The sequence below is a fragment of the Necator americanus genome, chromosome I (assembly GCF_031761385.1).
Source record: "Necator americanus strain Aroian chromosome I, whole genome shotgun sequence".
Lineage (NCBI taxonomy): Eukaryota > Metazoa > Nematoda > Chromadorea > Rhabditida > Ancylostomatidae > Necator > Necator americanus.
The window spans coordinates 17,117,981-17,131,485 of NC_087371.1; the positions used below are offsets into that span (position 1 = coordinate 17,117,981).

The 13,505-nt window shown below is 40.1% G+C and overlaps 3 protein-coding genes across 4 annotated transcripts; all 3 read left to right on the forward strand.

Moving 5' to 3' along the window:
- Window positions 1-143: 143 nt before the first annotated feature.
- RB195_005880 (uncharacterized protein) lies at window positions 144-7,392 on the forward strand (the record flags this gene model as incomplete). 2 transcript variants are annotated; one of them, XM_064178667.1, is made up of 11 exons in its annotated part: window positions 186-353; window positions 437-481; window positions 1,397-1,465; window positions 1,690-1,816; window positions 2,040-2,183; window positions 3,034-3,167; window positions 3,672-3,788; window positions 3,845-3,955; window positions 4,066-4,231; window positions 4,428-4,502; window positions 7,253-7,392. In XM_064178667.1, the coding sequence occupies 11 exons, from the start codon at window positions 186-188 to the stop codon at window positions 7,390-7,392; spliced, it is 1,296 nt and encodes a 431-aa protein (XP_064035689.1). The 2 variants fall into 2 exon arrangements, with proteins under 2 accessions (XP_064035688.1, XP_064035689.1); XM_064178666.1 differs by lacking the exon at window positions 7,253-7,392 and having other exon boundaries at window positions 144-353; window positions 4,428-4,525.
- Window positions 7,393-7,775: 383 nt separating this feature from the next.
- On the forward strand, window positions 7,776-8,240 carry RB195_005881 (uncharacterized protein; the record flags this gene model as incomplete). The annotated part of the gene is made up of 1 exon (XM_013440477.2): window positions 7,776-8,240. The coding sequence occupies one exon, from the start codon at window positions 7,776-7,778 to the stop codon at window positions 8,238-8,240; it is 465 nt and encodes a 154-aa protein (XP_013295931.2).
- A 180-nt stretch (window positions 8,241-8,420) lies between these two features.
- RB195_005882 (uncharacterized protein) lies at window positions 8,421-8,759 on the forward strand (the record flags this gene model as incomplete). Its single annotated transcript, XM_064178668.1, has 1 exon — window positions 8,421-8,759. One exon carries the CDS (start codon window positions 8,421-8,423, stop codon window positions 8,757-8,759), a length of 339 nt encoding a protein of 112 aa, XP_064035690.1.
- Window positions 8,760-13,505: the final 4,746 nt, after the last annotated feature.

Genomic DNA, 13,505 nt, shown 5'->3' on the forward strand with positions numbered 1-13,505 from the left:
GGATCTTAGGAATTCCTCACCTCTAGATCTATTAATTATCTCTCGCCTCATTACTTGTGTTGTTTGAGTTCGAGCTCTGTTGCTTGGGCGCGTTCATTCAGCTATCTGTCGTTAATGAACATTTCAGATCAATAAACTCTTTCATGAGTAGTAGTTTTGTCTGTTTCGCATTGCATGGATTAGCCATGAGTTTATCGGAATGCGGTCAGGAAACTCGTGATTTCTCCTTCATTGCGTTGATCTTAGTGGACTTCAGGCAACGTGTTATGCTATCCGTGCCTAGGGTCGCATTGCGGCGTGGCACAGTAGCGGCAGAGTTATCATCTCGAGCCGTATTCTACAGAAGGCAGCAGGTAATTGCAGTAGTGAAGTTAGGGAGTTATAGTGGCTGTCCTTCAATTTTACCCTACGACCATATTTCTCTATCATCTTTTAGGTGCGGTGTATATCAGCCAATGATGTTTTCAAGTATACTGCTCAAGTGAGTTCGTCCACTAAATTTTCTGTTCTGGATTTCACCTCACTAGTATTAGAAAATGAGTTTGATTGGATGTTTTCTGATGAACTGAAGTTCTGGACTTACATGCTTTCCTCAATTGCTACAGAAAAAGCCAACAGCTGCTGCTATGCTGTATTTCTTTATAGAAGGAAGAGGGCCTGCGACAATAATTAATTTGTTGACATCTAGCAAAAGTGTTACAAATTTGCCAGTGAATACAAATTCCAGCGAAGGAAATAAACGTCCGAAGAAGTTTGTTGTAGTATTTTCGCAGGGGAATGTTTATTGTAGTACATAGGGTCGGTAATTTCCTATTCAACTTTAAGGAATCTTTCCTCAGATGTTTTTAGATAGGCATGTGTGAACGATCAGTCTAAAAATTTTTTTCATTCGGATGTTTTTATTCACAATTTGTTCAAGATTATGGCTCGGTAACGCTCCGCTCTCCAAGAATCTTCGAAACAAAGTAAAAAAAATTCTTTCCGAAGTATGACCCACTCGAAGGTATTAGTTAGAAAGCATCGGCTGGTACGAATATCGTAGCGTCGGGTATGTTAAACGAGAGCGAGATCATTGGTGATCAGTATAAATGGGAGAATGTAGATGGATGTGTGAACGAACGGTGCATTCCTTTAGATTTCGTTTTCGGTAATTTCAGTTTGTTTTTAATTTTGCTCAGAAATTCTTCGAAAGCCAGTCGCCTTTTTTGTCGGATCAGTGGCGATTGGTTGATTGACCCGCCTTTTCACATAATCATTGTTGCTGCTCTCGGTTGTTTGTAATGTTGAGTTACTAAATGAAGAACATTTTCAACGATGTCGCCTTCACGCTCAAAATTCCTTTCTTATTTCTGTATTTTCATGTAGATTCAAAAAGCATTTGCCAAACTTATTACAGACAACGCCAGATGTTCCACCTATGCCTTTACCACCACCTCCAGCGAGAACTATTGAGGAAATGGTTGAGGTAAGGTATATTCCCGTGTAAGCACTTTTTGACGGTTAAAATGTAGTTGGGGGACCACTCAGTGGCCTCAGATCTACGACATGTAAGCTAAAGTTACTAAGGGAAAAAAGTAAGTTAAAGCGTCGGTACCCCCTAACTACATTTTCCCCTTTTCGACTAGTAACAGTCTTTCGCAAAGTTTTTTTTTCGAGTCAAATTAATCATCGAGCGATCCAGTTTTCTAGGCGGGAGAGTCTGTTCTTGGTGAGTTAGGGTTGCTTTCTTGGTGGAAGCCATCGAGTTACTTTCGAATGGCGCTAGAAGGTATTCATATGCATGTAGACATCCCGTGGTGGGCGACGATAGTGTGCGGTAAGTGAAGATTGAGATTTTTACCTTTTATCGTTTTCTTTTTTCCCCTTCTACCTGGTTATTGCTGTTGTTTATTTTGTTCGCATCGCTGTTTCTTTTTGTGCATGTTTTAATTTTCTAGATTATTTTTACGCCCACACTGGGATTTGCATTCTCGCATTTCTTCATTTCTTTTGTTTGCAGTGAAGGGGTATAGCTCTGTTGTCTCATTGCTTCTTTTCAGCAACCGTTGCTCTTCGGCTTGCTTTAATCATAGTGCCTATCATGTCTCAGCGTCTGGTAGCCAAACAAAGCAAGTACAAAAAGGAGCTCGATGATTTCCGGACTCGATTAGAAGATGCCCGAAAGGAAGGCAATAACTTACTGCGTAAGTTAGCCGCTATTGCATTAATTGTGAATGCGCATCGCCTTCTTATCAACTAGCAGAACTCAGTAGAGCTAAAACACATCTAAGAAAGTGCCGGATTAAAGTAGTGTTTAGCGAGAGATTTTCTTCCCTGTTTTTCTTACACGCGAGATGTAGGAAGCAGTTTTACTGTTAAGCACTAGACTCTTAATGAGTAAATAATTAATGGTAAAAAAATACAGTGAGTATTGATACTCACTTAAAATCTTTTGCCTATATAACTAAATTGTAATTAATATATAACTAATTGTAGGTACCAATTAGCTAGTTGGATGAAACAAAAAGAAGGCTTATTCTTGTACAAACTAAAGTTATGCTAGTTATCATTCTAGTGCATTTAAGAGTTTTTATGAGTAAGCACGCTGTCATGATCAACTAATCCGTAAAGAATCGTCTTTAATTTTTGAATGTCAATCTTCGTTTTCGGAAGAAAAAAGAGAACTACTATTGTAGTTTCTGTAATAATTACAACACTACTAAGGAGTTTTTTTTCCTAAAGAAAGGATAGCTGTCTTTGTATTTAATCACTACAACAACCTATCTTTTTCGCTGATTACAGATCAATTCAGCTGCTTGCTGCTCATCCCTTGCAAGACTGATTACCGGCGGTAGAGCTGTGTTGACTGGTTATTAACATATCATAAGATTTAGAAGGGTATTGCTATTCCGGATGTGGAGTGTCTATTCAGGGCTATATCCTTCTTAGTGGACCGTACTTTCGAGAATGTTTATTCAGTTCTATTCGCAAAAACCAAATAACATTATTCATACTACAGCATTTATAAACAGTGATTTAATCGTTTTGTTTCAGAACAACAAATATTCTTGGAGCAGCGTGATTTCTTAAAATCAAAGGATATTCGACTAGGACGACAGTTCTTCATTCTTTTGGCCAATGGAGGTGTTTTTGCCACTCAGTTTTTCGCGATTCGAAAAATGGTCGATGTGAGTTTTTGGTTTTTGAGTACTGCACGTGTAATGGCTTACTAAGTAAAATTAAGTAATGTGTAGTGTAGCGTTTAGAAGTCATTAGAAAAATAACCTACAAGTTGAAATAAACTAAAATCATTTGTAATTATGAATCAATTTTTTTTTATAACGGCAGATAACACTGGGCATTGAATTGTTTTTCCATTCAAGATATAAGAAGATGCTAAAAGCTAAAGGCAAAGTGATGTCATATCAGGGTTCTTTTTTGATTTTCTCCCGTTGTGGTTTCTAATTATCGCCTTAGTTCCTTCGTTTTCTATAGAAATGTCATCATTTGCGAGTTTTTTTTTTTTTTTTGAAATATAAGATGCCGAACTGAAGAACTGGCAGCTTGCTACTGTAGTCGATAACCCAAATTTTAGCTGATATTTTATGAATTGACGCAGTTACTAGTGCAAAAAAAGATTTGTTTTGAAATGACGTTTGGATAGTTAGACCGAAATTTGCCGATACTTACAGGTTAATTATCCCGGATTATCAACGGGTGGCACAGCTTGGTTCACAGACTTGACCGCTGCAGATCCTTACTATGCTTTGCCATTGATCAGTGCGGTGACAATGGGTTTGGTGACGAGGGTGAGTTGGTGCTTGTGTAGAGTGCGACAATATCGATGATAAGTTAACTCTTAAAGGTTGGTATTGAAATGGGTACGTCAGCAGATCAGATGACACCAATGATGCGTCTTGGTATGCAGTATGCTTTACCTGTTATCATTTTTGCTGTTAGTTCTCAGTTTGCGACGGTGAGGTTGATGTAGTTCATTTCCTTTCTTTTTTTCCTTTGCTTTTCCTTTTTTCCTTTTAATGGTTCAATGCTTGAAAAGACTCAATGATTGTTGTTTTGGAAATTCAGGGTTTATGCGTTTACTGGTGTGCATCGAACTTTATTTCGTTAATATATGCCGGCGCATTTCGGACTCCAGCAATCAGGAAATTATTCAATATCCCACCTTTGGTACATCAATCTAAGTCCAAGAAAACAAAAAGCACGATTAAGGAGCTTATGGCGAATTATAAAGGTGAGCAAGTTCCACTTGATACGAGGCTAAACATAAATGCGATAGTCGGAGCCGGTGCTCTGACATACACATACACATACACATACACAAACACATACAAATACACATACACATACACATACACGGACTAAGCGCGTTATTATATAGCATGATTTTCTAAATGTCTTTTTCTTCGATGCGTATATTTCTGGTTTAGCGAACAAATCGATACCGCCGACTTTTGCACAACTGAAAGAGCAGGATCTCCAACAATTTAAAAAGGCTGGCCGAGGTAAGCCGATAGTGAAGAGTTAATCCGGGTCATTGGGGATTATAGTAGTGGAATAGAAGTGCTAGGGCTCGTAACTACGTCACTTTAGTCATTAACAGTAAGTTGCAGTAGGCATATCTCGCCCACTTTTTTGCTTACAGGGGAGGAGATTCTCTAGAGAGTTCCTATTCTCTTTACTTCTTCTTGTTATCTTTTTTTTATGTTAGTTAATATTATCCATGTTATTAGTGTTTGTAAAGTCGTAGGTAGTGCGCAGTTGTTTGTTAGCTAACCATTCTTGAGTAACCTAGTGTGTTACTGTTATAATTCTGACTGTTATAAAGTTATATGAAATAAATTGAGCTGATGTTTATGGAGGTTGTTCGTTGGTGTTTAGCGCCTTCAGTACCAGTCAAACCAATTTTCGTTCAAGATTTTCTTGTCAATTTCTTATTCCTTCAAGGTTTTTCAGTACTTTCCTTCATGGACACAACAAGAGTAAGTTATCAGAACTGAGGATGCAGAACAATGCTCAAACAAAAATTCGTTATTTATTTATTTTTTTCAAAAGGACTCGACTCTATGAACTTGAGAGGTATAAATGCCCAGGGAGTGACTGATGAAATATGTATGGGTGCTATGGTTATACTGCTCCATGACACTATTTGTAGTTTGTACGCTGTTTCCCAATCTGCTAGCTGCTGAATCACTACTTTCTTACAAGGTTCTCTTACGAGACGCTACTTTGTTTTGTGCGTTGATCGTTAGAAGGAAAGAGAAAAAAATGAGAGAAAAAGTGACCAAACATCTTTTCAAGAGTCCTGTGGTAATTCTGTTATACCGCCTTTAGCTGGTGTCATATAATTAACTTACTTTATAAGCCATTCTGATATACATTTTTGTTGCTTGGTCAAGCAAGCAAATCAATATAATTAATTCATATAATTTAATAATGGGGCGGGTGTGGCGCAGTCGGTTAGAGGTCCGTTGTAGCCACACGGTCGAGGGTTCGAAACCGTCCTAGTGCAGACCAAGCCTTTCATCCCTTCGGGGTCGATAAATTGGTACCAGACTTGTCTGGGAGGATAAAAACACTGACTTGGTCATCGGCTAGCCCCCGCAAGTCATTGTGTAGGCCAAAACGCGTTCCAAAACCTCATCGATTAGGAATTCTAGTAAAACGCGTTGGCGCATCCCAAGTGGATTGATACGCCAGTGACTTTATCCTTTATCCTTTTAATTTAATAATGGTATAATTATATCATATTTATTAATTATGATATTTATTAGTATTAACTATTAATTTAATTATCATATTATTATATTTATATAATTTAATAATTGTATGCAACTTAATATATATATATATATATATATATATATATATATATATATATATATAATTTTTTAGGGAACAATGCAATCAACCAAGCATCTAGCGCTGAATGATAACACCAGCCTGAGCGTCCGGATAAAACCGGACTTCGGGCTTATTTTTGTGTTCACTTCGCTCGTCTTCGTCAATAAAAAATAACAGTAGCGACATTTTTTTGTGCGCTTTCTTCATTTTTTTACCCGAAAATTTAAGCATAGATGTAAGATTTTATGTTTTTTCCCTAAACACTCAGTTCTATATTTGGAGAACAATCCAGCTTGATTTTACATATATGTTTCTCTCAAACCTCCACAATCTGAAAACATTATTTGAAGTATGACTATCGTAGTGATAAAAATAATGTTCTACGTCAGATCGTGCAAACTGCTGTCTACTATGTATAGTATTTAAGCAGCCGTTCGCACGTGTGTTTCCTCTTTTTGAAGAAAGGATGTTTGCAGCATCATGGAGACATGTTGGGAAATAGACATGTGAAGGAGCCATAGAAACCCATTCTACTGGGCAGGGTCTCCCGCACGCATATCCGACACAATGGAACCCGTTTCTCCCCACTCTATAGCTTCCTGGCACCGGTGCACCATTCCAACACCGTTTGACCTTTTACAGCTGTCAGGCTCCGGGGCACGAATTCGACGCTGTAGTACCCGTCTCACCCAATTTTGCCGCGTTGAGGCTCTAGCGTACCAAACCGACACCATGGTATCCGTCTCCCTCTCTTTTTGGAATTTCTTGACTGAGTCACACACATTCACAGACGCACACGTAACAGAATAACCCCATTATTATACAGCATGATAGCTTGCAAATTTGGAAGTATACATTCACATAAAATTTAATACACATTTATTTACTCTCAATGACATATGAGAGAAACTAGCTTGCTTTATCAAAGCCAACATACAAAACCACATAACTTTGGACACTGGTGAAAAGGTAGAGTGCTCGCCTATCGGGTGCATGGCAATGGCAATGGCAATGGCACGGCACCTCACCGATATAGTTTTGCATCATTGTGGAGTATTTTCGTGACACACAGACACACACGGACTAAGCGCGTCATTAGCACGATTTTTTTTCGAATTTTCTTTCTTTGAATTGTCGAGAGGTCATTTTTTTACTGTGTATTAGACAGGGAACATTGTCGACGACTCATCGTGAACAGATCTACGAAGGTGCGATTATACTCCAAAAAGTGATTGTTTATAAAGCGCTTCCTTTTTCATGAGATATGTAGTAAATGTATTGTTGAATCGTGCACTACATTGTTTGGGCAGAACCAAGAAAAGTTATTCACCTTTATTCTGGCTAGTCGCGGATCTCCCTCATTAAAGGGAACACAATCGGTTAGTCGCGAAGCTACGTGGCGGGTCCCCAGGTGGCGGACAATGGGCTAATCGCGATCAAAAGCGACCTTGTACCTGCCCTGAGATGCAGGTGGCTTCAAGGGATGGACTCCCTGCTTATGCTGTGCCAGGATCGGCTCATAATACTACCGTGCCGGCCAAAAGCCTGTAATCAAGTGATTGGGAGGTGCAGGGGAGGCGGTTTGGAATCGCCTCCAACTAAGCTCCATCTGCACACTCCACAACGTTCTCCCAAAACTCATGGGACTAGAGGCTTGCAACCTGCCCATGGGTTTTAAATTTTTATGCAAAACACAGTAATAGGAAAGAGTCTCCTGATTGTGGAGGAAAGCCTGGTACTGTAGCGCCAAGAAAGACGGGAGTCATGCAAGCTGCCGAAACGGAAAAGGACTAGGATTTCGAGCTATACTTATAACGCCTGGACGCATGCATCGGATGCGACCATTGAAGATCTGATGATCCAAGCTAGGAAGATTAAGCACGACGTCATCGGACTGACCGAAATGAGACGACGCCATCCGCTTAGCCACGTGTATGAACACTGGAGAAGAACTGTTCTTAGGAACATGCGACGGTAGAGGAGTTGGTGGAGTTGGCGTCCTTGTCAACACGAGTATGGCAAAGAACATCGACTCTTTCGAACAACTTACTACAAGAATCGAACGCCTGCGGGCGAGAAGATATGATTCAATGCCAGCTTTGACTATCTTCCTCGCTTACGCTCCAACATCAAGCTACGAAGAACAAGAAATCGAAGCTTTCTGTATGGACGTGGAGAAGCTCTACAGAGAAGATCATACTTTCTACAAGGCCATAATTGGTGATTTCAACGCCAAAGTTGGCCCCAGAAGAACGCCTGGAGAATTTCACATCGGAACACATGACCTTCAGTGGAATGAGCAGGGAGAGAGGTTTTCAGAGTTCATCATGACGACTAAGACCATCCATGGGAACTCGCAATTCCAGAAGCCCTCCTCTCTACGTTGGATGTGGGAGTAGATGGAGGGTCATAATGTATCATAATGAAATCATAATGAAATTGACCTCATCATCGTCAGTAAAAGGTGTTGCCTGACGTATGCCGCTGTTGTACCAAAGTTTTATACGGAATCGGACCATCACCTTCTTCGAAGAAGATTTTCTTCCACACGGAGAGGAGAAAAAGCCACGAAGTTCACTATGCGAACTCCCAGAACCACCATCGACTGGGAGCTCTTCGCTTCGCTTGTCGCTTTTTGGGAACATATCGTAATGGACAACATCGACGACGAATATGAACGGCTCATAGAACATCTTCACGGTTGTACGAGGAAAGCGAAGAGTTTCAAAACCACCAAGAGGCGCCTGTCTCTCGAAACTCTTGAGTTGATAGGTCAGCGTGGAGCTGGACGAGCTGCAGGCAACCAAAACCTCACGTCCGAGTTCGCAAGGCTTTGCAGAGAGGCGATTAAGGAAGACCTGAGAGAGAGAGAGAGAGAGAGAGAGAGAGAGAGAGAGAAGAACAAAAGTGTTGGCTGAAGCTGCAGAGGCGGGACAGAGCATTTGTACGCCCGTCGGAACTTCGCCAGTCGTAAAACAACAACGACTGCTCTCCGGATCCCAGAAGGAACAACTACAGATGGAAAAGGTCATTCGCGACTTCTACTCAGATCTCTTCGACAGCCACGCACACTCACCATCTGAATGAACATGGACGTGTCATTCCAAAGGTCTTGCCCTCCGAAGCCCGACATGTGCTGCCCTCCGAAGTCCCATCATGTTGGTGAAGAATCGCACTTCACCCGGTCTTCACAGAATCAAACCTGAACATCTGAAGTACCTACCGCCAGTCCTCATCAACACGCTGGCGAAGTTCTTTTCTCGTTATCTGTCGTAATGCAAGGTTCCTTAGCAATGGAAAACCAGCAAGACCATGCTGTTGTATAAGGAAGGAGACCCACAAGGCAATTATCGTCCAATCTGCTTACTGTCTGCCACCTTCAGGCTCTTCACAAAGGTAATCCTAAACAGGATAGAAAGAACATTAGATGAAGGACAGCCATGCGAGCAAGCAGGGTTTCGAAAAGGGTTCACTACGATTGACCACGTACACACGGTTTCAAAACTCATAGAAGTATCGCGATAGTACAAGATGTCGTTGTGTCTCACTTTCATCGATTTGAAGAAAGCCTTTGATACATTTGAGACCGAAGCGGTCATGGAGGCCTTGGACAGCCAGAGCGTACCTATTCCATACATTAAGCTACTTCATAAGTTGTATAGCAACTTTACGACCAAAATTTCTCTATTCTGCAATGATGTCATAATCGATGTAAAGAGAGGGGTTTGACAGGGTGATGCAATTTAACCCAAAATATTCAGTACCACTCTCGAGAACGCGATGCAAGGATTGGAATAGGATAACATAGGAGAGGAAGTTGACGGCCGGCATTTACACCATCTTTTTTTCGCTGATGACGTTCTGATAACATCAAGCATCAATCAGTCGGAACGGATGCTAGCCGAATTTGATGAAACGTGTAAAAAGATCGGTCTTCATTTGAACCTTTTTCTGTTTCTGATGCCCCTTTCACGCTCAACGGTACGAACATATCCAAATGCTCCAGCTATGTACATTTAGGTCGGAAAATCAACATGGTGAACGACTTGACCTCCGAGCTTTGCAGAAGAAAACGAGCGCCTTGGGGAGCATTCAGGAACATCGAGGATGTAGTGAACATTACCAAGAACATCCGGCTCTGTGCTCACCTACTCAAAAACATCGTTCTTTCTGCTTTGACCTGCGCCTCAGAAACGTGGGCGTTTCGCAAGCAGGAGGAAAATGCGATCAGCGTCATAGAACGCTGAATTGGAAATTTCATTTCGGTATCACCGACTTCTTCAGAGCCGATGAATCGTTAGGGGGACTGCATGAAGGAACAACGAGCTTGCGCTACATCGAAACCTATGCGGGTTTTGAAGCTTTGGGTCCAGATGCAAAGAGCATCGTTATTAGTTACTATTAGCGGCGCAACTCAAACAACCGGTGGTCCGCTAAGATCGCGGGTATCAAGGTGAGCGCTATTGTGGCTTACTTCTCTGACGTTATCTTGGAGCAGTCTCTTTGTTAAGTGATATTTTGTGTGTGGCGAAGCGTTCGAGGAGATAGATTACATGTATCTTTGATCTTTCAGGCTCTGAAGAAGGCGATGACACCGAAACGTTAGCCAGAGTAAAGATGAATAACAGTCTTGGTTCTCCTCAAACATAGTAGTGCACGATTCAACTCTACAATGCCAAGATTCAAAGAAGGTCGAAATTGGGATTTAAATGTTAAGTTACGCAAAAGTGTATGAAACCATTCGCGTCACATTTTCTTCTATTTCTCTCTACAATCTTTTTTTAAACAGAATACTGTATTTTCTGTATCATCCACTGCTGAAAAGACATTGCGACAGCTGTATACAGGTGTGAAACACGATGAGATACTGTAGATTACGCAGTATGAAGATTTTCGCTTATGTAAAGAATTGTCGGTGAACACACTTTGGAGTCTTTGCGACGAATTTCTTAGGGTCTTAGTCCCAAACGTACTACAAGGAAAGAGACTCTTTTCTAGACGAGTTGACGTTTCCTACTTTTTGAGGTGACACATGAGATCACTTTCGACATTTTTTTTCTGCGGCCTTGTTAGTTATGTTTCCCTATAGGGAACTATAATCCTGAAATTCTCGTTTCAGAATTTCTTTCAATTCCATGTCAGCTCTTGTCAATACATCTGTTTTCACTCAGGTGTTAAAGTGTCACTAATACTTTGCTTTGCAGTGTTTTGTACAAATTTAGGACATACTTTAAGACATTTTTGAGCGTTGTGACTCTGTGACTCAAACTTCGCGTCTCCTCCATTTCGTAATGTTATTGCATCAGTTTCAGACGAGTTCCTTTATTCCTTCCGCCCGCCATAATTTTCGTAATTCATATACCTGAATGATAGTTTGTAAGCGCCTCTCCTGCGACCGACTTCAGCCATCATTCGCTAGCAGCTCTGTTCATTATGCCTCTAATAGTTTCTTTTAACTAATTGAGCTGTTTCATATTTCCGATTTCGGATCTGTTATGATATCTTACTTCTTCGCTTGTTTTATGAACTCCCCGCGTTTCGCATTCACGAAAGAAAAGAAGTAATAGTAATACATGCAATTAAGAAATGCAATAAAAATGCTGCTATGATGTCCTTCAAAAGGCTAGTACTGCAGCTTGGGTTTTGTTCTTTTTAGTTGTTCGCCTTCACGTTTCGAATATTCGTGTTTTGACTGTTTGCCTGAAAGGTTCCTTTAAGGGCATCACCCCACGAATCTAGGGCGGTGCGGGTTTCACGGGCGTTATGCCTATACGGGGTCGTAAATTGTGGGTAAGAGGGTGATTCCGTCCATTTCTAATTTTCGTAAAACACATTCCGAAAGATGCGGCGCGTGCACAAGGCTGGCGCGCTCCAATAGAACTCGTAGAAAATTGCGCCTTGGAATGCTCGATGCCGCATCTTCCGAGCCGTTTTCTATGGCAATTAGGAAGAAATAGACGGAATCACCCTTCTCCCCATAATCTACGACCCCGTATAAGCATAACCCACTTGAAACTTGCACACCCCGAGTTCGTGGGGTGATGCCTTTAAACAATAGGAAAAAGGGATTATAGAAATGTCAAATTCAACTTCTAACTTGCATATGTCATTATTGGTTACATACTGGTCTGTGGTTTAAAAAACTCTTTCTGCTAAGTTACTCATTTCTTACCAAGCTTTTTTACGTAATTGTCTCAATTATCTTTATGAAAATGAGGAAAAACCTCTAAAAAATGCAGCAGCAGAGAAAGAACTGAAGTTGCATGTTTGCTTTGTTCTCTTGAGTAGGGCAAGTAGTAGTACGATATTTCTTTTTACAAATAATCACTCGTAAGAAGTATTGATCTTCTGCTAGAAGTTACACATTAATCGAGAGTCGAAATCGTTTAATATTATTGTCTTTTTCTTGTCTTAACAGTTCTTGTTAGAAGATTTCTTTGGAAATTTCATGAATATGTACATTTTTTAGTTCGCAAGTTGCATTCTCAGGAGCACTTAATGAATGATTGAGGTTTGTGTTGTTTTTTAAAGTCACAGATGCACAAACAAGCGCACTTTTCATTATCTTATGTGAAAAATTGCAAGGAAAAAGAGTTTACTCTAAACAGATACACTTGAGCACTTGAAACGTCGGTCGCTTTAATGTATTTTTCGGTTGCTTTACAATTTACTTAAGTGGTTCCTGAATAAATCAATAGCTTTACCAATATCTTGTAGATTCACTGAAGCATTTGCTATATCCTCATGATAAGATAGAAAATAGTTCTAGGAGTTGATCTAAGGAATTTTTCGATGACTACTAACATTTTAAGTCCACTTTTTATTTGTTTTGCTTTTTTAACCGAAAAGATCTAAATTCACCTCATATTTAAGCTTTGGTATAATCGAAAATAAAAAGCTGTAAAAGCTTTTGGTTTCTTGATTTTGCCCCATCTTTTGAGGTTTCCATAATCAAAGACGTAGAATGCGATGGTATTGAACTTTAGATTTTCCCTCGAAGTTTATGATCTCGGCGATTTTTTTTTGCGGCGGCATTAGCTGCGGATGTCGCTTCTAGCCGACGATGATTCATAGTTGGCGCCGAAAGTGCCAACTTTGGCGCTGTTTTTGATTCATTGGCTAATTGTGTATGGAGTCTTCTAACAACTTATTTATGCACATACCAGAGCCGTCCCGGAACTTAATGATATTTCTGGAATTTACCTTTCAGAGATAGACACAGGGGCCCTACAAAGTCTCTTATTGAACTGCGCTGAATCTGCCGCATTGTTCTTCGAAAGGATGGTTATCGATTTAATGGTCATCTTATACCAATACTCTGAAAATGATGGGATCCATTGGATTTTGTGAAGCGATTTTCTGCTAATTGTCTGTAATACGTGTTGAAAAGTGCCCAACAAGTGGGGGAAGTGCTCAAAAAAAAATCAGGGGAAAAAGAAATAATAAGCGATCTTCAGAAAAATTTCCGTTCTCCTGTACATTTTCCGTCAAATAAAGCATTGAACATTGTATAAATATCGGAAATATATTTATCATATTAAATTCTACGTAAATATTTAAGTATATATTATATTACATGTTATTGTGCTGTAAAATAAATGTTGTTAAATAAAATATTATAATAAGTTGTTGGAATTCGTCTGAAATTGTCGTATATTGTCAGC